The 27,745-nt window shown below is 42.6% G+C and overlaps 1 protein-coding gene across 1 annotated transcript; it reads left to right on the forward strand.

Moving 5' to 3' along the window:
• Positions 1 to 4,718: 4,718 nt before the first annotated feature.
• PDE6B (phosphodiesterase 6B) lies at positions 4,719 to 26,201 on the forward strand (the record flags this gene model as incomplete). The annotated part of the gene is made up of 22 exons (XM_082301489.1): positions 4,719 to 5,129; positions 7,050 to 7,202; positions 7,536 to 7,625; positions 9,922 to 10,062; positions 11,081 to 11,155; positions 11,246 to 11,310; positions 12,276 to 12,342; positions 12,484 to 12,531; positions 12,716 to 12,865; positions 13,769 to 13,912; positions 14,488 to 14,553; positions 15,120 to 15,266; positions 16,794 to 16,901; positions 17,914 to 18,023; positions 19,018 to 19,105; positions 19,657 to 19,757; positions 21,176 to 21,283; positions 22,007 to 22,070; positions 23,499 to 23,573; positions 24,495 to 24,578; positions 24,859 to 25,015; positions 26,143 to 26,201. The coding sequence occupies 22 exons, from the start codon at positions 4,719 to 4,721 to the stop codon at positions 26,199 to 26,201; spliced, it is 2,511 nt and encodes an 836-aa protein (XP_082157615.1).
• Between the last annotated feature and the right edge of the window lie 1,544 nt (positions 26,202 to 27,745).

The raw sequence follows: 27,745 nt of genomic DNA on the forward strand, positions 1-27,745 counted from the left end.
TACCAGCCAAGCCTTCAGGACAGCTTAAATATTTGAGGTTTCCAATTGGAACAGTGTTTAAATGACATCTACCAACACCCGACAAAGCAGAGGTCTTATGCCAATTCTGCAATTTGGGTTTAAAGCTATTGGAAACAAGTTTGTGCAACCACACGTGTTTAGATATTATTATGCTGTGTGACAGCCTAGTGCAAGTTTCCTAAAATAGCAGCCTCATCCTCCTCCAAAATCCTCCATTGTCTGCCTAAGTCCATTCAAAGAACATTATCCTATTGCAAGCTTAGGCTGTATCCACCTCAGTTATCATTGTTATGCCAGCAACGGTTGTCATGGTGCCGCTTGAGTATCCCTGAAGGCCCTGAAGGGAGCACTTATGCTTTTTTGCCCCATGCTTATCATTCTGCATACCTCAGCCCACCAGAGGGCTGCTGGCTCCATTTGCAAAGGTGATTTAGATTTCCACCTGCCATTCCTACATGGTTTAAATTGCAGAGCAATTACACAGCCTTGGCTTGCCTTAAGAAATACTGCCTCAGTTTCTGCGCTTCTACAGCTGTAAACATCAGTACGTTAGGATCTTCATTCTTCCCCCTTGTTAAGAGGAAATTTTCTTGGTAAATTTCAAACCCTGAGTGCAGAAGTGGGAACTGAGTTTGGGTCTTTCATATTTGGAGCCTGGAGTATCACTGTTGGACACTGTTTGTTTCTCTTACAAATCTTTTGAAAGAAAAAATATTTATCTTGAACTGAACACAACCTTTCATACCAAAGTATGAATATCTGGAAGGTTTGGATCCAAAAGAGTGCCAAATTTGATTCAATATGAATAGTTCACCCATTTGCAATTTTTCAGCTCCCAAATAACAACTGAAAAGCACATACAACAGTTTTCATACCCCTTAGTGCATCCACAAAACCTTTTTTTTTGTACCATGTTACCAATCCCAAAGGACCTTCTGTTCAGACATAGGGCATCCTGAGTACATCCTCTAGCTGCAGAACTCTGTCCTGTGATATCCACTTCATATAATTCCTGGACATATGATCATTCATATGATTCCCGGACATTGAAACATTTCTGAGAAGTGGCTGTGAGCTCCCAGGAGACTTTCTCTCCTTCCACAAACCTGACCTGGCACAAGAAGGATCCAATGGATCATAAAAGCTGCCAGGCCACAGTATGCTGGACTCTAAGAAGAATTAAACTTCAGATTTTCTTCAAAGAGCTGGTGGGAGGAAACTTCATTCCTATAGGACACCAGAATCCAAAATGTGTGAGTTCCCCTGGAAAGACTTTTAACTGGTTTTACTCTACCCTTTTTCCTCCTTATCACTGTGAGATGAAACAAGGCCTGTATTTTACCAAGCACTGGAAGGGCCCAGATTGCTACTAAAGCAGAGACACTGGAAGACAGAAGGCTGCCTCCAGCTTTCCACGTGTTCATCATAAATAAACTACAGGAGGGAGTTTACAGAGCTGCAAATGAAGACTTTACTGGCGTATGAGCAATGGTTTCCTTACTGACAGACCATGGACAGGAAGGCTGGACCCACAGAAAAGTGTGTTTCCCCCTGACTCTAAGAAGTTGTTTGTCTTTATCAGTTCCAGCTGGCTGGTGTCATTAGATGCTCACCTCTTCTGAAGTGTTCCCCGGGAAAAAGGATGACATCTCTGTTTCTAGCGGTATCTAAGATAAAGTGAGAGCAATCTCTTCCCAGTGTTTTGGAAGCCTTTTCTCTGCAGGTCTAAAATCTGCTGTCCTATATGATTATGGAGAACAGACTGTTCCTTTTTTCTTAGCAGTAGCCTTTTATACAATTGGGGACTGTTTTGTTAGAAAAGAGGTGACTCAAAAAGAGACATGAGAAACCTCAGTATTTCCTCAAAGATCACATTTTCCCACTGTATTCCAGGTGAAACATCTGTTCAGAACAACTTGGCATGATCTGTTATGCAAGAGAAGGTTCCTCCTAATGGATGTATACCTCCTTCTGCCTGGAAGTCTTGACACACGTGCAGTCCATGTTAAGCCGAGATAGTGACTCATCCCCGTGAATTTACCAGGTGACTGTTCTCTACATGAGTAGGACTTTTCATGCACCCCTGGGGAGTTCTAGTCCTCTAGTCCTGAACACACCTGTCTGCAATTTAGTTTTAAGATGGTGCTTAAACACATTTACAGACACCTGACCATGGCTTACTTGCTGGCCTAGTATTTTTCCGCCTATCAGTGGAAATACTGAGATGTTCTACATCTGTTATGGCCTTCACAGAGAATCTTACTCAAGAAATTCTACATTTCATTAGTTAGCTACTAAAACAAACTCTTCATCTTTCAAATACATTTGCTGCCACCTTCTAACTATCTCATCTAAGCCCTCACCACAAGAGACAAAACATCTGTTTTGTTATTTCCTCATCAGTGAAGAGTTGTGATAGCCATTACTTGCCTTGTGTCCACAGACTTCTGACTCTGCCATAGAGGAAACTATGCTGTATGGCACAGTTTGCTCCTGACAAAATCACACTGGCTGTTATTTGCCTCCTCAAGTTATATACATAAACCGGTTTGTTGTTCCTGTATTTTCTTTGAAGCCAATCTTAAAAAATGGTCTGTTGTAGAATTCTCCAGTTCTTTCTTTTTCCTATTTTGCTGAAAGAATCACTACATTTACTTTTTCCCAGTCTTTCAAAACCTCAGAAGATCCTCCATTAGTTGTCAGAAAAAGACATTTAGAGTTGAGAGGTTATTTTACACAATCCTCTAAGACTTCATCTTTTCAGTAATTTTCTTGATATTCTTGCTCTTCCGTATATGATAAACAGAATATGTTCATTGCCTTTCATATTCCTAATTTAACCTCATATTCGACTCTGAGTTTTCTGACTTTCCATTTTTACTTGTTCATGGTATTTTTATACACATCTTCATAATTTCACCACTTTCACTTATACACTTTCTGCCTGCTTTTCTCTTAAGATTAACAAGAACACATAATTTACAAAATGGCCTATTTTTTCCAGTTTGAAACTTTTGTTTCATGGTCTTACTCACCTAAACTGTCTTCCACCATCATTTCTTAGCTAGTTCTTCCCATTGCCTCCAGACAAAAATGAAGAAAATTCCCTCTTGCCCTTTCTGCCACCCTTTGAACCCAGAAAACTGCTGCAACATATGAAAGCTTGCTGAACAGCCTGCAACCTGAAGTGCTGCTGTCCCTACTAAAATTCTCTGTTGCCACCAAGTCCTATGCTTGGGACAGTCCTGCTTGTTGCTCACAAAAAATTTCATGCACCTCCTATCCTGGAGGCCTGGAGCAGACCCCACCATGCCAGATCTGAGTAGGTCCTTGTTCCTCTGCTAGAACATGGTTGTGGAACATGTGTGTGGCACACACCACCTCCTCCAAGTCTTCTTGAGCAATAATTCTATTTTGATATTCTGACTGTGAGAATTACCAGAAGAAGCCACCTTCCTCCCAGGCAATCATATTCACATTTGGGCTGGATTGAGCCACTCCTGGCAGTAGTGGCAGTACTCAGAGACACAGGCAGCCTGGACCCTTAGAACCTTACTCCCTGAGCAGGTGAGCCTTGCTTATTTTCCAGCAATGTAGTAGATGGGATTCAGCCTTGCTCCCCAGTAATGAAAACTCCTGTGCATTGTTTAATTCTTCTGAGAAGTAATGGCCTCTGTAGCACTTTGCCTCCCAGCATCACACTGACCCTCACCTGCTGTTCGCAGCATTGTGACTTCATTGATGTGAAACAGCTTCTGTTCCTCACAGCCATAATTCTCCCCCTTTCTCCACTGATAGTGATGAGGGAAATATTTCTACGTTCCTGGCTTGCTTGGGTTTTGCTTGGTGTTTGTTTTTTTGTTTTATCTGCAGATAAATAAAAGATGTTTCTTCAGAGTGTTTAAACTCAGCAATCCCAAACAGAAGCTCTCCAGATTCCTTCCTAAAGGGATGCCATTAAGAGGCATGTTTTCCTGTTGTGGCTCTTACTAGCAAGAAATGAAGACCATAGACCTTGCAAATTCAGTTCAAACCCTGGACTAAAGCATTCAGGATAGGTGCTTCCCTTAGAGAACAGCCCTTACATGGGCTGCTGTAGAGCCATGCAATAGTAGAGAGAATCCTAAAGAGCAGCATTACCTCATTATTTTTGTTCTGGCCACTGAGTTCTTTTGTGAAGGATACACTTCCTACTACTGCTGGGAGCTGGGAGAGCAGAAATAATAAGATGCTCACCTTGTTAGCCAAGGATTAGGCCCAAGCAGTATATATTTAATTAGACTTTAAAGAGCTTATTTCAATGTTAGGAGATGCACTCCTTCCCTGTTGCTGCTGCCTCAATAGAATTGTTTCAGTAAGTGTTCTGTTTATCAAGGGAAAGGATAGTGTTTTCAGACATTGTGAGTACTCAGTTTTTGTTTGCAGTTAGATTAAGAAGAGGAAAGTTGACCCAAAGCTCTTGTAGAGGTCATCTAATCTCTTTGGTTGAGAAGATCTATCCTCCCACAGACACACCTTCAGCATTATAAGGGAATACCTCTTCCTGATGACAAGCTCTCTTGACAGGGATACCTGAAACTTGGTCATACCAGAAGCAGCATCTTCTATTACAAAAATTTAAGAGCTACATGAGAAATTAGAGTGCTGCTTGCACACCTTTGGACTGCTACTTACCCACAAGATCCAAGGCATTCACAATGAGCATTAGTGAAGACGACGTGGAGAAGTTTCTTGATGGCAACCCTGCTTTTGCCAAGCAATACTTTGAGAAGAAACTAAAAACAGAGTCCTGGGATAACAATGAGAGCGAAATACTTTTTGAGTTGATCCAAGACATGCAAGAAAGCATCAACATGGAGAAAGTTGTTTTCAAGACCTTAAGAAGAATCAGGTCCCTTATTCATGCTGATCGCTGTAGTCTTTTCATGTATAGGCAGAGAAATGGAACTCCTGAACTGGCAACAAGGCTTTTCAACATCCAAGAGGGAAGTACTCTGGAGGAATGCCTGGTCTCCCCAGACTGCGAGATTGTCTATCCATTGGACATAGGCATTGTGGGCCATGTTGCTCAGACCAAAAAAACCATGAACATCAAGGATGTCCACGAGGTATGTTTGCCATTTATTCATTTTCTGGGTAGAAGAGAGGCTCACAGGGGTCAAGAGGCAGCAGCACACCTCAGTGCTCGTGATGTAGTAGCTGTGTATTGGAAACAAGTAGCAAGTCTGAAAGTTGCTTCCAATTTCATTAGTGGAGTGAGGTGAAACTAAGCACATTGATTACACTAGGTCTTAATACCTGCAAACAGGGCACTGCTACACCTTGTCTGTCTAATTAAAAAAAAAATCACTTCTAGTCCAGTGGAGGAGAGTGAGGCAGCCAGTGCACTGAATGCACATGGAATTTTCCATACAATTTTATATTCTACGAGGAAGGGGCAAAGACAAAGAAATCCTTTACAGTGAGTCCGAAGACAGTTTTCCATCACGAAAGACCTTTGAAAATCAAAGCTGTGATGAAGATTTAGTTAAGGGCATTTAGAGGCATTATTATCAATCAGAGGGAGTGGACCCCAGAGCAGGTGCGTTAATGGCAATCTGTGTATGGGTGATCTTCATCAGAAGCAGCAAGAAACACGCTTTGACCAAAAAAAGTCTTTCAGCAAAAACTGCAATCTGCAATATCAGGAGGGATCTGAGGGATTTTAATGTTTTATGTTTATGCTTTCATGACAGTATTTACTTCCCGTACTTCTGGTTCAATCATGTAAACCTGGGTGGCAGGAATAACAATCTGCTTGTTCTAATCATAGATATAAAACTGAAATCCATATGACCCAAATATGGCATTTGGGATTACTCCATCTATTGTTTGCTAGTTACAAAGAGGCCATCTGTTTATTCATTCATTTGTTGCTCAATGCAGGCATAGCCCAACCCTCCAGCAAAACCTTCCTTGTCTTCCACGGAACATACTGAGACACTCTTTTGGTTCTGCAACCTGTTTGGGGTTTTTTTTTGCTGGGGGTATTGTGGGTGTTGGGGGAAGCATCAGAATGTGACTTAAACTTTTTAAAGTTGTTTGGTTTCTGATGTTTCTCCAAATATGTGGAAGGCTTTCCGTGCTGTGAGATAAGTGCTACACTCCAACCCTAGTGCTTTTAGACATTGCCATAAGACAATTCCTTTGAAGAAGACCCAGAGACAAAATAAATGCTTGGTCTACCCCATTTGGCAGGAAAGGCCAACAGAGGGGAAGGTATGGGCAGAAGATGCATTAGGGAGTGATCATTCTTTCTGGTGCAACCTTCTGAATATGATCAGAGCTGTGTGGCTTTTTCTAACCCAAATAGAAGAACTAATAGCTGACAAGCTATTCACCCGAGCAGGGAGAAGATCCTTTGTCAGCAAGACCATCCCTGCAATCCCCTGTGGCAGGTGATGACGGTATCAGTGTGGCCCTGTGCAGGTGAATTCATTGGCCATCTGCTTTCTCTATACTATCCTTTCTCTGCTTTCCAAGAGAAACTAGGGGTAGATGCTGCAAGCTGACAACAAGCTTCACAGTAAAAGCAGATGAAAAATGAGAGTGAGTGAACTTGCCAGTCACTGCACTGGTTTATACACTGTGGCTGTGCAGTGCTACTTGGCTCTACCCACTCTGCAGTGCTAACAAGAAGTCAGAGGAAAGGATGGAGGAGGTACTGTGAAGAATGTCATTGATCTGAGAGTGACCAGTGGAGAGCCCCCTTGTTCTGAGAGAGTTTGACATGTTAAAGCTTATGATTTGCAAGATCTTTACAGAAAGTTAAAAGTATGCATGTGGCAGTCAAAAGCCACAGCTTCTGCTCTTGCTATTATCTTTATCATCTGTACATTGTCCAATTTTCTGCTAATTCATTTCTTTTCCTGAGTAATTTTTAAGCAAAATTTTTTTAGGCAGCTTACTTCAAGGGGCTGTGCTTTGGCTTGATTTCAAGACTACACATGTTGTGGAAAACGCTTATTTGTAAATTCTCTATTAAACAGTGTGCCCAGTTCAGCGCATTTGTTGACGAGCTCACCGACTACACTACAAAAAACATCCTTGCAACACCCATCTTGAATGGCAAAGATTTGGTTGCAGTCATTGTGGCTATAAATAAGCTGAACGGCCCACACTTCACCAGCTCTGATGAAACAGTAAGTGGTAGTAGATGAGTTCCTATCAAAGAGCTGTTACTTCTGTCATGTAACAGAGATTCTTTTATGCTAGTGATGTCTGCTCTAGTGGGGCTCCACTGGTGTGCATTTCCCTAAAGAGCACTCACACCCTCATAGAAGAGGCTCATAATGAGGATACTTATCTCAGATCTTTCAGGGAAGGTACAGTGGGATAAGCCTCATGTCATGGCAGTGCAAAGCAAAGCATTTATCCTGGGAAATTACCTTGATGCTTGTAAAGCAGTGTTATGCAATACTGTACACATGAGGTTGATACTGCATTCAATTCAATATCACAATTTGCCTTTTCAGCTCTTTCTGAAGTATCTGAATTTTGCATCCTTGAACCTGAAAATTTATCACTTGAGTTATCTTCACAACTGTGAGACTCGTAGGGGCCAGGTAAGAGTGAAAATGCAGACTGACTATCTCAAAATCAAATTAATACATTCTTCTGTTTTAAAAGGTGACTTTGATTTTCTTCAGAGATTTGTTCCTGAAGAGCAGAAAGGAAAAGATGCCCTCAACTGTTTTGAAATACTGATCCTTTCCCTAGAGTCCTTCATTACTCTGCTGCTATTGGTGAAACTGCAGGACCTGATGCAGTGGCACCAGTTTCAGCAGGACTGACCTCTAGATGTTTTGTTGACTTGAGGCTGTGAAGCACTCTTGGATCACTTAATCACTTCAGACAGCAGCACCAAGACATTTTCTGAAACACTTAGGAATGTGGTATTTTTTCCTTATCTGCTCATTAAAAATTGTTATTGGATTTCCTCTTAGAGGCAGTAAAATGGTTGCCATCTGCCTGTTGTATTGGCCTCCATCAGTAGAAAAGAACATATATTAAGGGTTTAGGATATTCTGGATTGAAGTAATTCAGGCACTATTCTTTTCCATTACTTGGGGTACAATAGAATTCTCAGATTTATTAGGATGGATGTGAATCCTTGCAACCACTTTGTGCAGCAGGTATTGGTTATCACTGAAGAGGACCTGGAATTGTACCTGTGCTTCATGGCAGCCATGCTGTATTCTCCACTGGGATTCCCATGGAGAAATGCCTCTTTTAGCAAAATGGATGCAGAATGAAAGTTTATTTTGAAGCTTTGGGACAGCACTTATACTTTCTAATTCATTATGCTTTGCTTAATTTTTTTCACTTAACAAAACATGAATGATATTCCAGTGATACAGCCACCAGCAATGGTGAATAGTTAACTAAAGTAAAACTGGTAAAGGTTTATTCCCATTGAGAGCTTAGCAGTAGGACTAGTCAGGGTAAAAAAGGGGCTAGAAGACAAAATGGTGTCCCAGAAAGTGGAAGGCCTAATGCTTCTGGTCTGGGACTGAACCCAGGAGTCCTGTGTTCATATGTTAGTGCTGTCTGAGCAGGTCCCACAGAAAGGGAGGAAAGCAACAATGAGATGCAGGACACACTGCTCTAGTTCTGCCAACAGCTCAGTTGTCAAACCTCTGATTAATATAGGTCTTCAGGGCTTTGTGAAAGTTATTACAGTTCATTGTGTTAGAAATGAAAGTACTGAAGTACAGAGTGAGCAAATGACATTCTCAAAAGTGGTCTAGGATTTTAATATTGCAAATCCCAACAGCAAAGACTGGGCAATACCGTGGGTAAAATGGCTTGTGCAAAGACAGTTCAGTCTGCTTGCGCTCAGATACTGTGTAAGAGTCTTACTAGAAGACCATGTAATACATTTTGACCAAATTCTTTGCAAGATTCCTTGACTTAGATATTTTTCAGCTGTTTCTCTCAGTCCTTCTCACTGGGCTTGTGGCTTTCAGCATTACCTATTGCATGCTGTAAAGTGCCAAAAAGCTAAACTGCTGCTCATTTTCATTTGTTTGTATGACAACACCACTACCCTGTTTGAGGGATGCTGTTATTGAATGACTCAGACTTCATACAAGTGGCAGAGTTGTCCCAATTTATGGATTAGAAACAGACCAGTGCATCTCAGAATTGCTCAAAAAACATCTACCAGTGCCCAGTGAAGAGGTGAGACACTTTTTCTCACTGTGGCCATGTAACAGTATTTCTTGTACAAAGCACAGGTCCAGTCTGCTTCAGGTTGCAGCTCTCAGTGCTTCTGAAGCACAGCTCCTCATACCTCCTGGGCTCAGAAAGCCAGGCACACACGTTGGATACAGGCACACATGCATTAGCTAAGCTAAGCAAGAGTGTGGGTGGCTTCCTTATCATTTCAGAGCAATATCTGTGTAACGTCTGCTTTTACAAACGAAAGGGCCTAATAGCAACAGCTTTCTTAAAGGTACATCTGTAGGCCAGAATATGAGAAAAAGGATCATGGGCCGATGCACACAAAAAACAGCTGCTCAAAGTCTTTGAGGAAAGTGTTAATTCAGCTATTTCAAGCACCAGCCTCCGGAATTTGCAACGTTTTTGGTGTTAACTGGTTTTGGATGCAAGATTTTACTAAGGGGTGCAAAATTTAAGTGGGGACAGCTCTTTGCCTGACACTACTACTTTTTTGTGCTGTGTTGGTAACGTTTGACTTCTATATAACACTATGATGACCTGACTCTTCCTCCATTGTAATTCCCAGTGTGAACAAGCAGTGTAGGTTTTCTGCACTTTTCGGGGACTGTAACCCAACATTTGGGAAGCACATCTCTCTGAGAAAGGCTGTGCTTACATTTTGATTTTCTCCCGCAGGTGCTGTTGTGGTCAGCTAATAAGGTTTTTGAGGAACTGACGGACATTGAGAGGCAGTTCCACAAAGCCTTTTATACCGTGCGGGCGTACCTGAACTGTGACCGGTACTCAGTCGGTCTCCTGGACATGACAAAGGAGAAGGTGAGTGTTCACATATGTGCTGTGCATCTTTCAGATTGCTGCTATCCCCTGAGGGGTGATGCATGGAGATAAGATTTACTGAGGCAGTGAAAGCTGGAGCTAACTTTGAGCCATTATTCTTACTTTGGTTGGCATTCTTTTATTGTGCAAAGATTAAGATAATGGGCTGACTAAAACAGAGGAAAGGCGAAGAGTTTATCGCTGGAATGAGACTGTCTGAGACTGGGAATACATAGGAGGGGAAGATGTGTCTGAGTCTGGCAATCCTGGTCAAAGCCTGCAGCACAAACAAAACCTCACAAAGTCTGTGGGTATCAGAAGTGTAGTGAGACACCTGTGGAAACCCCCATCAACAAAGCAGCCATCTTCCTCAAGTACTCATTCATGCTCACAATATCCAGGTTTTTAGATGAAATTTGGCTTCATGAAAACAAGCTGACAGAATTGAAGTTACCTCTGATTTGGTCTGATTGTTTGCAAATTTTATGTGAGGGTTACACAGCATCCTTGCCAGTGGAGCCCTGTTTGTCCCACTGTCAGGCTGACTGTCTTGTTGACAGAGCTCTTGTAGCATATTGTCTTGTGGAGTGTTAAAAGATGGTTAGTGTAAGATAAAGGCACTTTGATCAACATTATAATGTAGCCTAAGAGAATAAAAAGCAAAAGAAGTATTTCACTTCTTCAATCTGGCAAGCAGTAGGTCAGCCTATAGTCACACTCTGGAAAATGAAGAACATAAGAGCATTGTCATAGCTGTTTGTTCTGAGTACAGCCAGTACTCACTGTTCACTGAATGAAGTGTATAGGCAGTGTATGATAATATGCAGCCATATAAATGCACCTGACGCTTCCAGATTTGGATATTTGGGTATCATTCTGCTGCCTAGTATTGAATTAGTTTTATTGTTTCCTGCCTTGCTTACACAACTCCAAACCCAGCATGGTAGAGCAATGGTTTGAGGCTCAAGACAGAATGCACTTTCCTACTCTAAAAATACTTTTTAAATTTTAAAACCAGGAATTTTTTGACCTGTGGCCAGTCCTGTTGGGAGAAGTACCCCCCTACTCAGGACCTCGAACCCCAGATGGGAGGGTATGTGAAAACAAGATTTCTTTAACTTTCTCTTGTCTGGATGGATTGCCTCACCAGTCATTTTAATGCCACTCTTTTTTTCACTTGTAGGAAATAGTCTTTTACAAGGTCATTGATTATATATTACATGGAAAAGAAGACATTAAAGTCATCCCGTAAGTGCCCAGTCCCTGTATGCTAGGTACTGACACAGGGTGTAGCTAAAAGCAAGGTTCCCCATAGTTTAAAGACATCCATGTGGAGAAATGCAAAGGACTGATAGAAGACCGAGAGTCAGAATGTAAGCTGGTGCTTCCACTCACATTTCTGTGGGGTAAAGATTTCCTCAAGGGCATCCTGACTTGGAAGTCAGGCTCCAAAATCCACTGCAACCAGTGTTTGCTTTTGGCTGCAGAAGTGAGCTGCCTTGATTGCCTGCAGGTTTCCTCTCTCCTTGCCAGGCTGAGGCATCACTCCCCTCCATGCCTTTCCTGTGTCAGTGGGTGAGCCCCACCCAGGATGCCTTTGTGTTGAGGCTTCCTCGCTTCTCTCCAATCCTTCTATCCCTGATCCTATCTTAAGGCTACCGCTAGCCTTTTCTCCCCTCCTGACACGCTGGGACTCCCTCTCTTTGAGAACTGTCCTCTCTTCTTGCCACTGAATTTCTCAGAGGAGCCTTGGGCATCTTAGTGAAACCTGACATTAGAGGGGTTTTGCTCATTTCTTGTAACATTGCTTCACATTGGTGTATGTGCTGCAAAAAAGGCCCCCATTTCTTGGGTACAGCAGTGTTCAAAATTCAGGCTGGCAGACATCCTTAGCCAAGAATCTCCTTTTATCTTTCTCTGTGTTGAAGGTCTGAAACATGGCCCTCACTCTCAGGAGCGACTTTTTATTAAGTCTCTGCAAACTGATATTTTATCAGTCATTTTGTCTTGAATCCTTGAAGGGAAAGTGTTTACTTATGTGGAAAATTTTTGCCTGTGCACATGGATCCTTTGAAAGTGACAGGACCATTTATGGACTGGGAGTTCCAGGCCTAAACCAAGATTATGCAATCAGCTGAACACACTTCAGCTCCATGACCTTTCTTTAGTAAATGTATGTTTTTAATTTCCCTTACACCTTTTTCTTCCGTTAGAAATCCTACCCCGGATCACTGGGCACTAGTAACTGGACTGCCAACATATGTGGCTGAAAGTGGATTTGTAAGTACTTAACCTAGGATTCATCAAGTCTTTCTGAGATGAATAATACCTATGCTGCTTTCTCAGCAATTCAGTCCGTTGTTTTGGCAGTTAAACTTCTCATTGCCCATATTGTAATATTTCTTTTGTGTGATCCCCTAGATTTGCAACATTATGAATGCTGCTGCAGATGAGATGTTTAACTTTCAGGTATTGTGAAAACTTCCAGTTCTATTAAGGATTCAACATTTTTTTTGCAGAAATGTAATGTAGAGTCAATATTATGCATATAAATACTTTTTTTTGTTTGTAGTCCTAATGTAAAACTGGAGTGCTCATTTATATAGAAAACATATTAAGTACATGCTGTCTTTCTGCTTGCTGTTGCTTCAAGGAAGGTCCTCTAGATGAATCAGGATGGACAATCAAAAACGTTCTCTCCATGCCAATAGTGAATAAAAGGGAAGAAATTGTTGGCGTTGTCACATTTTATAACAGAAAAGATGGGAAACCATTTGATGAACAGGATGAAACCCTCATGGAGGTATAGTTTCTTGCTGGAAGAAATTCATGTGGTTGAAGAGGTCACTATTGCTCCATGTACACCCACAAAGCATCCCAAGTGTTTTGCAGCTAAGTGGGTACCTTTGTTGCTTAGAGAGGTGTTATACATCGGCTTGAAAATTTTGGGTTGTACACCTAGCCATGAGCAGCTGCTGTGTGCCAACACAACCATTCTCACCTGTATTTGCATACCTGACCACTGGCTCTCACTGGATGGGCAAGTGAAAAAATTACACAGAAACTGTCTGTGTAGGTAGGATACAAAGGGAAGCCAGCTATTGAATCTACCAACAGTGGCTGTGACTAAGGGCCTTGCTGTTTAGAGATGTTCCTTTGCTAGTTTCAATGAAATATAAGTATTTAGCTCTTGGCATCTGTTACCAATCAGGACATTTCCTCAAATAGACATTTATTATCAAACAAAAAGACTGTGGAAAAAAAATCAGTTTGAATTGGCCATTGGACAGCAAACAAGTTGAAAGCAAGCACAGGATGTGAGTAAATACATGTGAGGCATGTTGAGACCACCTTGCTCTCCTTTGATATGAGGGTTCCTCACCTGCTGTCACCATTGTGACAGAAACCTTTCCACAGGCATGGAGACACACAGAAATAGTCTTCTGTACCCTGAACTGGACAGAGGGTCCTTCAGTCTCCACAGCATGGATGCTCTCAAGGCTTGGGCAGATTCAACAGCTGGGGAGCTGCTTTGCTGAGGAGGAAGTTGCAGCTGGGAGCAAAGACATGGTTGCTCATTGCTGGGATTGTGGCCAAAGTCGAGCTTGCATTTCTTTAAAAATGTATCATACGCTGTCATAAGGCTGTGTCTTTGAGGAACAGATGTTATGGCTATTTCACTCTTGCCTTCTCTTCCTTCACCAAGTCCTTGACGCAGTTCCTGGGTTGGTCTGTACTCAACACAGACACATATGATAAGATGAACAAGTTGGAGAACCGTAAGGACATTGCTCAGGACATGGTGCTCTACCACGTGAAATGTGACAAGGATGAAATCCAGGAAATTCTGGTAATGCCTCTCAACGTGAAGCACACACCCAAGTACTGACCTGGCCCATGAGTCGTGGCACAGATACAGGTCTCCCATTTCACAGAAATGCTGCCAGCCACCACGACGTGGCAGCAGCACCTGGGCCCTAGTAACAACACAGGGGCAGACAAAACCTTTCTTTTTGTTCTGTGGTCTGCCCTCCACCTTGGCACACTGTGCCACTATGTTCTTTCTAATTTCCTCAGCAAAGCTAGCCTTGGAGGTGGGCTTGAATGAGTGCTACTCAGGGCAGGGCTGTAGGGGTGGAACAGAAACTGATTTATTCTTCAAAACATTCTTAGTGCTGAGGATGTGAAATTAGAGGACCCAGCGGCAACACTGGGAAACATTTGCAAGTGAGGGAAACACAAAACAAAATTGAGGAGAGGGAGAACACTACCAGGAAAAATATGTTGAAAGACAAGAAACTGAAGTAAGGTCCAGGAAAGAAGCACAATTTGAATATGAGAGCTGCCCTAGATTGCCCCAAAGCTGCCCAGTGCAAAGTCCAGTGGAGTTCAGTTGTCTGCTTAACACACCCGTGCTCTTTGCAGCCAACACGAGAAAAGCTGGGGAAGGAACCAAATGAGTGTGACGAAGAGGAGCTGGCAAGCATTCTGGTAAGAAAAATGCACTGCTGAAAAGAACAGCCCGGGAAAACAAATATTGCCTGCATAGATGTAGGGAAGAATTCCCAGTGCTGGCATGCTGATCCCTGGTGAAGGGTAAAGGCAAAGCATACCCTGCCCTCCTCTGCTCTGCGAGTTTGAGATTATCATTATTATGTCTCAGCAAGCGCCTTCCACAGCTCCTGGTGAGTCCCTGCTCTCTGCCACTTTATCTCAAGGGGTTCAAAGTCCATCTGGAAACACGTCAGCCACCTTGGCTTGTCACACATTTTGATCTTCAGAGTAATTAAGGAAGGCTGTAAGTCTTCTCCCATTCTGAGTCTTCAAATTATATCAAATCAAGTGCTTAACAGGAAACGAACAATATTTCCTGCACTTAACCAAAACTGTCCTCCCTCTTCCTCCACTTAATGGGGTTATCATGAAAAGCTTAATATCAATCCATTTCTGTGTTATGTTCTAGAAGAAAAGCAGCATCTGACTGATATATTTTTATTTAGCAAAGCTTAGGAATGACATAAGTAGAACAGCAATAAACCTGCCCACCTCTCTTACAGAAAGAAGAACTCCCGGGGCCCACTAAGTTCGAAATCTATGAGTTCAGGTTCTCTGATTTTGACTGCACCGAGCTAGAGCTGGTGAAATGTGGCATTCAGATGTACTACGAGCTTGGCGTGGTGAAAAAGTTCCAGATCCCGCAGGAGGTATGAGCTGGAAAAAGCTAGGATCTCCTGTCTTGGATGTACAGCAGACTCACCCATGCTGGTGCTGGGACTGAGGTTCCCGTGCGTACCCAGCCCAGCTCAGAGAGCAGCCACAGAACTGGGTTTACGGGGGCTTGCCGGGAGGGGGTCACTGTCCTGAGCCCCCTCACCCTGCTGGGGGCAGGAACAGTCTCTCATGTGGGACTGGAGTGTAAAGCTGGCCTCTTCTGCTCTCTTCTGCTCCTCACTGCCTGCCACAGGAGCAGGTTTGCTATGAGGTCTGTATGGATGGGTGGTGGCCCCTGAAAATGATTGCTTGCACTTTCCGTATCCAGTGCCACTCACAGCTGCAGTGTAAAAACACATCCCAGCAGCAACACGGGGAGTTCCCACCTGTGTGCCTGTTTCCTTTGCCAGAGTATGTACCCTGCAGCTTCCAGCCAGCATGTGCTGAAACCCGCTCTGCCAAGTCCCTCTGTTTTTCATTCCCATGCAAACATGGATGTGCCTTCATTTGGCGCAGTTGGCACCAATTTGTCGATGGGAATGGTGTGGCCTTGTGGGAACAAGGACCCCATAAGCCCTGACGTGCGAACTCACGACTTCTGCAGTCCAAAACCCTACAGGAATTGTGAAACTGGTGTTCCAGCAGCTCCGTGCTCCCCAAGGGATTTCTCTGCACATCACGTGAAGTCGATTTCCATCTAGTGGGATCTGGCGGTAACTGCAGGAAGAGTTTACACCCTGGAAAAGCAGGATTGCAACTGAGGGGGAAGTGAACGAGAGTTAACTCTGTGCTTCTTACATGTAGAATGTCAGTGTCAAAAATACTCAAAATATCTACTCCGGAACAACTAACCCCTGGAACAGGTGTGAAAAGCAGTAATTCTCATGGTTGAGATTTTAAGAAATGAATACTCATTCATAAATTATTTGCTCTTTAATGAGAAAACCTGCATAGCTACAAGAGGTAGTACACATGGCGAAATAGACTGCAGAGGGAAAAAACCATTTCTCTGTTTAGTGCCCTATATTGTAATTCTTTAGGTGATATAAATGTCATTCATCTCTACATCTATGGATCCATATCTCTTGAAGAGAGATATCAGTATTAATACATCACAAGACAAAAGGAAAAATCTTATGACTGAGAATTTAGAGAAACATGACCATTCAATAAATTCACAAACAGTAAGATGAAATTGCTTTTTCTTTAGGCAGAGCTGATTCTTGTTTACCACACAGGCATCTCTTTGGTTTTATTTTTCTTACCAAAAAAAAAAAAAAAAAAGACAGCGAGAGAGAGATTAGAAAGCAGCTACATTTTAGTGTCCCCTTTTGCTCTCAACTAGGCTTTATTCTAACAACACTTTCAGGGTAGCCTGATGGTATTACAGCTTCTGATCCCTTTCTGGGCCCACCTGGCTGGTTTGAGCCTCATCCATGATTTCTGTACATGACCCTTATGGCTAGATAAACAGGCAGCAGTGTCATCACCCACACTAACATCCTCTTCCCCTCTGGCAGGTTCTGGTAAGGTTCGTGTACTCCGTCAGCAAAGGCTACAGGAAGATAACTTACCACAACTGGCGCCATGGCTTCAATGTTGCACAGACCATGTTCACACTCCTGATGGTAAGGTGACACCGCCACGGTTAATTCTGTGGCACAGCTTCACTTACAGCAGGTCTTCTGTTGCACCTGGGAATTATGCAGGGCTCCCTTTGAAACCTGGTGTAGGAAAAAGGTTTGTCACTCCTAGCACAGGTCCTGCTAAACAAGGTCTCCATTTGCCTGAAGTGACAGTCACTACATTACATGTGAAGAAATCTTTGGTCAATATTGGCCAATGAATGGAGAGCTTTAATTCTCATAGACGCAGATGTGTATGGTGTTGAATAGACTCCAGATTAAATCCTTCTTCAGAATAGAGGAGAGAGACTATAGGACTTCCATTCTTCCAATAGATTCTGACAGTAAGAGCCAGACTGAAGTCAGCTGGCTGGGATGGACACAACTTCATGCTTTCCATTTCCACCCAGGACAGACACAGGTACAAGTCTATTGACAGTGTGAACATGGAGAGTGCCATTTCTCACAGGTCCCCGGGGCAACAGATACCTCAACAAGAAAAACAGGTGTCAGACTGCTGCTCCACACCAGGGACTGATCAGCCAGGAACCAGTGAAGATGGTCACATCTGTCACACATCTGCTCACACATCTGGCAGCAGACTTATGCCTACCACCCCTGGACAATCCTTTGGGTGATTCAGCTTGACAGCCACACTGACCCGAAAGATGCAGAGCCTTTTCACAAAGTACTTTGTGTGCAGTGTCTGGGAGGGGCACTTATGACAGCCTGGGTGAATCCTAGGGCACAAGGCTCCTATAGCAGTGGGTAGCCAACCCTACAGGTGTGCATCAAGCAGATAAACACTACAGATGTGCCTGCCTGGGTCTGAAATATTTTATTCCCAGCTGATTCCCCATTCTAACCTAAGTCTACCGTGCATTGCATTTCTGTTCACAAATGCTTTGAGTTCTCCTGGACTGTGCCAGGACATCCTCAGCACAGAGCAGTCACTGCTCAGTACCTTTCCCTGTTAGAGATGCTAACATATGGCATTTAAATTCTCTCCCTCCAGACTGGCAAACTGAAGCGTTACTACACAGACCTCGAAGCCCTTGCAATGGTAACTGCTGCTCTGTGCCACGATATTGACCACAGGGGAACCAACAACCTCTACCAAATGAAGTAAGCATTTTCTCACCACTTCAAACCATTTTCTGTTGCTCCTACTTGGCGTGGAATCAGGCTGTGATCACACCAAACTCCAGTACAGCTCTGTTTAATACACAAAGGTGACAACCTTCTTTGACAAGTTACCTTGCTTTTGAGCTTGCTGCAGTGTTTGAGCTCATGCTTTGGCTGCTGGGGAAAATTCACGGTGCTCTCTGGGGCTTTCTTTACCTCCTAGCAAACCTCCTCTGGTTAAAGCAAAACTCTACATTACCATTACCATGTGGAACAGGTGCAGAGCAGGCACTCAGTATCCTGAGCACTACAGGAGACTTAGGATGCCAACAGAAGCATCCTGGATGTAAGATGACCAGTTTTTTCTGTATCTATGGAGAAAGCACCATGAATGGCATTGCCCTCACCACCTACAGAAACAAAGCACCTATGAGAATGCTGCTCTCAGTAGGCGGTCATTAGCTACAGATAAACAACTGCATAATTTTGTTGCCCAGTCAGGACTCTGTTGCTCACTTTAGGAAGTCAGATCACAGCTCTTCTGCAATGCTTGCTGGCTGCATTGTCTTACTTCCTGGAGCTTTGGAAAAACATTAAGTGAAGTTGGCTTGTGTTTTTGATACAAGAGGGCCTTGCTTTTCAGCTAGGAAGGTGTCCAAGGGTTGCAGGTTTTTCTGTTCCTATTACCAGATATCAACATGTAGTTATTCAGGAATTAAACTTACTTAGCTGAGTAATTACACTGCAGTCATAAAGAAGAGTTGGAGTGATATTTGCAGTTGGAAGACTGTTTTACACAGTGTCCAAAGAGTTATAAGCAACGTCACATAAGTCTTATTAGACTAAAGTCATTACCTACTAAAAAGTTCTACTCACAGGCCTTTTAAAAATAATCGAACTTATGTGTGTGACAGAAATTAAATACAAAATGAGACGCTTCTTTTCAATTTTATGTGCTGCACTAATATCTTCATTTTTTCCTTTATGCAACCAGATCTCAAAATCCTTTAGCTAAACTTCATGGATCTTCAATTTTAGAGAGACATCACTTGGAATTTGGAAAATTCTTGCTCTCTGAGGAGGTCGGTAATGAACAGTAGTATAAGGGCATGAATAATTTTCTTTTAGGGAGATTTTTCATTAACGACCGAGCTGTCAGCACAAGACCTTTCTCTGGTTTGGATGCCAACAAACTGCAACTGCTTCATTTCCTAACGATTCTATGCTCTGCCAGGACCAAAGCACATAGGCTTCCTAAATGCATGACTTGGTTTCTTCAGAAGCTACATTGTTATCCCCATAGGAATACGTTAAATAGAGGGTTGTTCTCCTGTAGCCCCTCTGACAGGACCAAGGCTGACACATTCCAACAGCTAACTTTCAATTTCAGGCAAATTTCCCCCGTAGCCAGGGGATGGGGTTTGTGTAGACGCTGTGTAACAACCTCCCCCTGTTCAGTGAACTAAAGGGGAATTGCACCACACCATGAATGGGCTCGCACCCTTTGCACCTGAGGGGACCAAGGTAAACAATTGAAAGAAAAAAAGTGAATATATTTGGGAAAGGGAGGTGGCCAGGAACTCATAACAACACAGAGCTTGGATTTTGCAACTCCCTTTCTTTTGCTTTTCAGTCACTGAATATATGTCAGAACCTCAACCGCAGACAGCACGAGCATGTGATTCACCTGATGGAAATTGCCATTATAGCAACAGACCTGGCACTCTACTTCAAGTAAGTTGGTCATGCACACTGTGTGTGAGAGGCAGAAAGCAGCTGGCCTTTTACAAAGGCCAAATGTGATGCTTTGCTCTGAAAGCCACCCACCAGTGCAGCAGTTCTCTTCACGGACACTGGCTCTACGAGACTGCCCTTAATACTGACCTCAGAGCTGGTGGGAGAAGTCAAATCATTCAAAAGAATTTTGAACTTCTGCTCAGTTAAATCATATACATGACTTTTTAACCCTCTATTTCCAACAAGGGAGGGCTATGTGATCCCCTATGGGAAGAAATGTCAGGATTGTTTTGGCTTGGTTTTTTTTACCTAGCATTTCAGCTCTGAAAATACTCCTAGGTGGAAAATGGCCTGGCCAGAACTATACTAACTTCTCTGTGAGAGAGGCATGACACAAATAACAAGTAGTCCATTGTAGGTTAATGTCCAGCTCATAGTCTGCTTCACACCCAAGGGCCAAAAAAGCCAAAATCTTGGAGCAGCGTGTGCTAACTTTCTGGGACATAAGACTGAAACTCAATGACATATAACTTTCTAATTAGCAAGGAGCTTTCAAAATGTGGTTTCAAAATACTGTGTCAAGACCAGAAACTGCTTCTGTGTTTTGCACTGCAGTATAATTACACTAAATTTAAACAGCCCAAAAGAGAGGAATTTGAGGGAGGTTGGAGTAACCAGAACTCTTTCTGTGGAGATGCAATATCTGTTTGGCACCATCTATCTGTATAATACCATTTCCTCACCAGCTGGGAGCAAACTGGTCCTTGCCTTCCTTGGGCAAAGTGGACTGCAAGCAGAGGCTTGGTTGAGCTGACACAGGATTATTTATGTGAGAACACATGCACAAGTCACTTTGTGATATGGCCTGTTTTCTCTGCTAATATTGAAACATCGGGTTTCTCCAGATCTTACGCCACTCCAAACAAGGGTGTATTGTGTATAAACCATTCCTCAGAATTCCCTATATATATTTAGATTATATAAATAAGTCTAACAATTCTTGACTAAGTATATAAAGCCAGGTAGCTTTAAAAATACTCCGGCTAGCTCTAGGTTTCTGCAGTTTGCTTAACATTTAAGGAAAAATGCTTCTTGTACTGCCAACAAAGGTGGAAGCATTTCTCAGCTGACACAGCTTGCAGTAGGTCATACTTTCAAGGACCTGCTCATGTCTCACCACTATACGTATTTTTAAGGCATTTACAATAGTTAAGAGACCAGATGATGGTTCTTGGTTTTGATGGGGGCTTCCTTGAGGACATAAAGTGCCAGGACAGCAACTACTGGAAACCCTTCTGGAAGGGTTACCAATACCAGGATCAGCCACCTGTATTTAACATATTTGTTTCCTTGTTTAATAGATTTTTCTTTTTTTCCATTTTTTTTTTTTACCTTCCTCTCCTACCCCCCCAAAGAAAGAGAACAATGTTTCAAAAGATCGTGGATGAGTCTAAGACCTATGACAGTGTGACTGCCTGGACTGAGTATCTGTCTCTGGAGACAACAAAGAAAGAGGTTGTCATGTGAGTAGTTGGCTCTGGGGAAAGGTTAGTGATGTGGACACCTGATGAGAGTTCCACCACACACTTTGTGCTGCACTTAGTGCAAAGTCAGCGAGTGATACATTACTGGCCACTCAGATTTGATCTTCTGGAGAAGCAGGGAAAATTAAACAGGGGAAAAAAACCTTAAAGTGGTTCTTCATCCAAATAAGTGTCATGTTGGTCATATACTCCTAAGGAGAGGCAGGATCCCTTCTGGTTATATACTCCTACCAGGTCACCCTGTAGGCCACAAACAGGGATATCCGATCCATTAGCTGTTCTTCCCAGTGGCAACGAATCTGAGTTGCACAATGCTGCTCTTGCAACCAGACAGACACTTTGCAGGATGAAGTGCTGCTACACTGGCGATGAAGTGGCCTCACAACCTCACCGCAGACTGCACTGCTACACACCCATGAGGGAGCCAAGGTGTTACTCTAAAGTCATGGAGTTCAGCTCAGCAATGACTAAAGAAGTAAATATCTTACTGCCAGAAGCAAGTAGTTCCTCATCATAATTGCATTTTAATCAAGAGAGCAACCTTTGATGATTGTTCCAGTCAGAACCAAGGCTGTTGCAGCAATCCATCTTTTTTTGTCTATCAATTCACCAGGGACCAGGGTAGACCTGATACAGTACTGGGGTGTGAGGGTCCTGAGCCTGAAAAAATAGGGAATAAATTAATTTCTTTCCTGTTTTTAGGGCCATGATGATGACTGCTTGTGACTTGTCGGCTATCACAAAACCTTGGGAAGTCCAGAGTAAGGTCAGGTGCTTGAAATCCTGTTAGATTTCTGTACTTATACTTCAAAGTAATGCAATTTCTAAGCTGCCTAGAAGTTAAATCAAAGTCTCCTACCAAAATTACCAAAAGGAATAGCTATGGTTTTGATGGATTAACCAGTCTTTCAGATCGTAGTTGTGAGTTCCTCAAAAAATTCATGTTTACAAAAAAAAACCCCCATCAAAACAAAAAGCAAAACAAACCTCCCAGTAATATAGATTTTTGGGTCACAGTGAGATTTTTTAGATATAACATATGCACTGGCTTTATTACAGCAATATCTACCTCCAGTTTGCTCAGTTGTTTGATTTCCTTAAGGAGTTCATTCCTGAACTGTACTTGAGTAATTGCTAAATAATAAACACTTGTGCCAGTTTGGTCAAATTTAGAAATATATCCTCTGAGAGAAGGCACAACCACCCCTCCCCCCACCAGGATGAGGAAAAATAAATTTCCTTGAAGGAAATTGAAAGAGATAAAAACTATTTATTTAACAAACACACAGGAAAAGGATAATAATGCTGAATAATAAAACCCCTCGCCCTGCTGAGAGAAACCTGGGAAAATTTCAGAGTACTTCTGTAGATCTCTCTCTCCCTCTCCTTGGAGCTGGGATTGGGTGGTGAGCCCACCTCCAGGGCCAAGGCCTTGGTGGAAAGTCCTCCCAATGTATTCTGATGTTGAAAGAGTCCAGCAGAGAGAAAAGGAAAAAAATGAAGTCCCAGGAAAACAGAAGTTCAACTTTCCAAAGGAAAAAGAGCTGAGGAAAAAAAACTGCTGAAAGCTGTCTGGAAAGAAAAGCAAGCCGGGTGCTTCCCTTCCCTCCCGCTCTCCTGCTGCAGCTGAAAATAAAAGCCTCTATCTCTGTGTCTCCTTGAACAAGCTGCAAACTGCTTTGAAAAAGTTTTGCTCAGTTTTTCCTTCCCCCTCTCAGGCTCAGTTTAAAGGCATAGAAAGGTACAAAAATTATTTCCTGGGCATAAGGCAGTGGTATGGGATACACATCATAAAGTCACCCCAAGACAACACTAAAATTTAAAGGAGGGTAAAAGAAATAAAGCCTACCTTCCTGTTCAGCATGAAGAAAAGACAACAGAAAAAAAAAAAAAATAGACACCCACAAGGCGACCAGTAAGCAAATCCTAAAGAGGAATACATTGGAAATGTTTCTTAATAGATGAGGAGTGGACTAATGAGATCCAGTGCAACAGGACTGTCGAGTTGTCACTAGACAGGTGCAATCCTATTGCCACAGCTGCCCCTCCCAGGAGAAAGAGTGGGGCTATGGTTGGACTAGAAGAAACAGAAGGATTACAAGTGAGATTTGCTTCAGAATGGAGATGTGAAGTGCATCAAGTTATGAGGCTGAAGTTAGTGCTAACTTTTCTTTTTCCCTCTTTATCAATGTAGGTAGCTCTACTGGTGGCAGCTGAGTTCTGGGAGCAAGGAGATTTGGAAATAAGCGTCCTTCAGCAGCAGCCCATTGTAAGTACCGTGCAAGAACCAGGCAGTTCAATTCAGACAGCAAGCAGTGCTGCTCTGAACTACACACTTACCACAAGCAGTGCTGTTCTGACTGCTCTGTGTCTGCCTGAAATCACCACGCTTGCCAAAATCCAATAGAAAACTGTGTTCTGAGATAGTGAAGAGCATCTCTGACTGTGCCCAGTGCCTCTTGTCCAGCTGTCCGTATAGTTAGATGGGTTTAGCAGCTGTGAACCATCAAAGGGTGACTAACCCCCTGGAGATTTTGTGCAGGTCCCTTACAGAAAAAGTGAAAAACTGAATAGACAGGTCACAGAAGAAAGAAGAGTTTCTAATAAAGAGAAAAAACACAAACACAGACTCCATAGAGTCAAGGAATTATTGATAAATGGAAGGGCATTTCTAAGTTTTTTTTTTTTTTAGATAAATTTGACATTGAAAGAACCAGGAGTTTTTCCTTGATGTGGCATCCACCTGTGTGGTTTGGGGCTTTTTTTAAAGTAGATTTTCATGCACCCCCTCTACCTACAGTGGCATCACAAATTATATAGTTATCAACAAGATCTTGTAGGAATATAATTTCTTGTTCAGTCATGTTTTAGAGTATTTAAAATCTCTTCAACATTTTATAACATGAACCTTTTCTGGTATCTGTTTGAGAGGCACAAGGGAAAAACTTGTTGTTCTCCTCCCCATCCGTAGATGCTTGAAATGCTGCCTCAAATTTCTGCTAAAATGGCAATAGAAATGAGCCCACTTCACTCCTCTGCAGCTGAGGAAGAGATCCGTGATGGACAGCCTTTAGGATAGCATGACAAAACTGCCAGGCTGACACAACAAGGCAGTTTTGGGGAGAAGATAGAGGTGTGTTTTTCAATTAAATGGTCTCATAAATCATGGTGAATTTGTGTCCTCCCACAGCCCATGATGGACCGAAGGAAAGCTGCTGAGCTTCCAAAGCTTCAAGTGGGTTTCATTGACTTTGTGTGCACATTTGTCTATAAGGTAAGTAATGTGCACCCTTACACACCTCATCCTTATCAACAGGGGTTCAAATCCCAGATGACTGAGTCCTGGTGCAGCAACATCACTCCTGGGGAGAGGGATATGTTGATGAGGGAACATCTGCCCTTTTCTGGGGCATTGCAACATGGTGCCTTTTTCTGCCGTTAATGCTTTCTGCAAAGCATCAGCTTTGGATGCAAAGTGTCAGGGTCTATCCTGGGGTGTGATGGACAAGCATTCCCTCTGCATTGCATTGTACTGAGAGGTGTGTTTGGATTAGGAATTTTCCCGTTTCCATGAGGAAATTCAGCCTATGCTTGATGGGCTTCTGAACAACAGGAATGAGTGGAAGACTCGTGCTGATGAGTACGATGCAAAAATTAAAGCTCTGGAGGAAGAGAAGAAAAAAGAGGAAGAGAGAATGGCTGCAAAGAGAGGTCAGAAAAAGTAATTAGCTTTTCATTCGTAACTCAAAAACATGCTTATGAATACTCTCACAGATCTACAGCAAGCTTTGCTGACACAACAGAGTAAGACACCCAGAACAAGTTTCATATATTTGGCTCCACTGGCAAGGCTGAAGGCACCTTGCCTTCAAACCTGACACCATGACAGGTTGTCAAAAAGGCCACCAGCTTAAATTCCCAAACACTAGTATCTGAGAAACTAGTGAGAATACATTCAGCATGAATTCCCATGCAGCTGAGGACAGCAAAATATCATTTGCTGTCCCTGGAAAACAGCAGGGAGACATCCCTTTGTACACAGGGGCTGTGGCTGATCTGCTGTCCCACAGGTCACGAAGCAGAAGCTAAGAAAAGTTAACACAGTCCTAGGAGAACACTTAAGAAATAATGGTTCATCCTGTTTCTAGCCAGGATTAAGTACTACCTAGAAGCAAGCAGTCCTGGCAGTACCCAGTAGCAATTTATTTTGGTTGAACGTGGTTTTCTTTTTCTGTTGGCCCAGCCTGTGTCGTACTGAAATCCATCAGCTGTAGTGGGCTTTGGGTGAAAGCTTGTCTGATATCCTGAGGATTTGTTTGACTCTCAGAAAGGGAGAAGCAGAAGGTTCTCCTGGCCTCTCCCAAATGTCTGGCCAAATATCTGCCACGACTGGGTACTTTCACTCCCCAGAGACTGTATCTGAACTCTTCTTTTGTTACAAACTGGACCAAAATTCCAACAGCCCATGGTGTGGGCATTGCTCAAATGACACAGTTTAGAAATTATTAGAGTTGTCTAGATGTTTTATTTCAGTTTAACTCACAGTAGTTAACTTGAAATATCAAAAGTAAGTGTTTTAACTACAATTTAGACAATTTCTGAAGAATTATTTCCTGAATAAGTAATTGATATTCAAGTAAGGAAGATTTTCACTAACTCCACAATACTCTTTCCAATACTTTTTCCAAGCACAATTACTTTGCAGCTCTAGGTAGGGCGCCATAGGCATGATCTACACCAATCACTGGATAACGTAAAAGTTCTAAAAAACTCCTGCAATGACTGAGAAGGAAATTTATGACCGTGCCTCTAATTCTGTGTTTCTTTTTATATGGCAGGTGAAATAACATGTAATGGAGGAACAGCTCCAGCTTCCAGAACCTGTAGTATACTTTAGATCTACTATAACTGCAGTATATGCCACCCAAAATGAGAATGTTCACACTTAAAAACAAACAAAAAAAATCATGGCATACAAATATATTCCTGATTGGACTACTCTGGTAATTTATTAGGCTTGTGACCAACCAGGGAAGGGCTAGATCTTGTTTGCCTTAATTGCATCTCTTCCTGATGGTAAGGAGCCATTTCTGTCTTGTCTCCTGTCCTCCATTTAATGCCCCTGCTGTCAGATGGCATGTGGCAACTCAGAACAACATTTGGCCTAGTAAATCAGGTTGCAAGATTATGATTATTTCCCTGCATTTTTCCTGCAGGGAAACACTTCTTACCCCAAAGCTGATGGGGATAGTCCTGCGCTATACAACCCCATGAGACTGACAGTGAATGCAACCATAGCCTGCAGGGTAGGAAAACTGAAGAAGAGATACATTTATCATATCTAAGTCTGTATCTGTCAGGATATTAGAAAGAAATCTGAGGGTAAAGATAAAGCATGAAAACTGACCATAGTAAACTTTTGAACTGCTCTAAACTGTTACTATTCCATGTAAATCCAAGAAAAAATCAGACAGATAATAGCTCTGTATTCACTTCAAGAATCTGGATGGGTTGCTATCCCAAAGCTTGGAGCCATCCATGCAACACACAGTAGCTACCTTATTCAGGAGCAGGATCCACACTGTGTGCTAATTGAAGATTTGCTCTTTCACATGTCATTTTAAGAAGACAGTGTTATCATCACCCATTACAGTTCCTCATACAATTAACCAAGCAACCTGAGTTATGGCATCTCATAAATTTGTTCTGTTTTGCCCCTTAATACTAGTTATTTAACACAATTGATCAGAACCAGCTGTCCTTCCTTTCCTCCTCCTGTTCTGAGATGTCTGGTTTTTAGATTATCCTCCAGACTTGTGACTCTTTTATTTCAGATGAATGTTATTTTTCATGTTTATTCATGCAAATATATTAGAACATTCAATCACACTCTTGTACTAGTAAACACACCCTTCTCTGCTCCTGCTTCCCCCCCCCTCTCTTTCTTTTTTGAAACTGTTTGGAGATCTGTTTTGCTGGGGATTTTCTTCTTCTTCTATTACTCCTGCTACCTTCACGGCTTTACCCTTCAGTATATTGTTTTGCATTGCAAAAATACTGCAAGTAAAAGGAAAACTAGAGCTATGGTGGTATCTGGTGATCATTTATCTGTCTTGGTGTAGTAAGCAAGCTGTAATCTTCAATCACTATGCACCAATTCTGTGAGAGGCAACTTATCTTTTGGGAAAACACAGAAACTTGTCCACTTGCATGAAAGCTAACATGCCACAGGTAGTGACTCCATGCTGTATGTCCCAGTTTCATTAAGAATCTTAGCATGTTAAGGGTTGGAAGGGACCTTCAAGGTCATCTAGTGGCAACCTCACTGCCATGGGCAGGGACACCTCTCACTAGATCAGGTTGCTCAAGACCTTATCCAGCCTGGCTTTGATCAGTGCCAGGGTTTGGGGCATCCGCAGCCTCCGTGGGCAGCCTGTTCCA

This window comes from Coloeus monedula (assembly GCF_965178545.1).
Source record: "Coloeus monedula genome assembly, chromosome: Z".
NCBI classification, from domain to species: domain Eukaryota; kingdom Metazoa; phylum Chordata; class Aves; order Passeriformes; family Corvidae; genus Coloeus; species Coloeus monedula.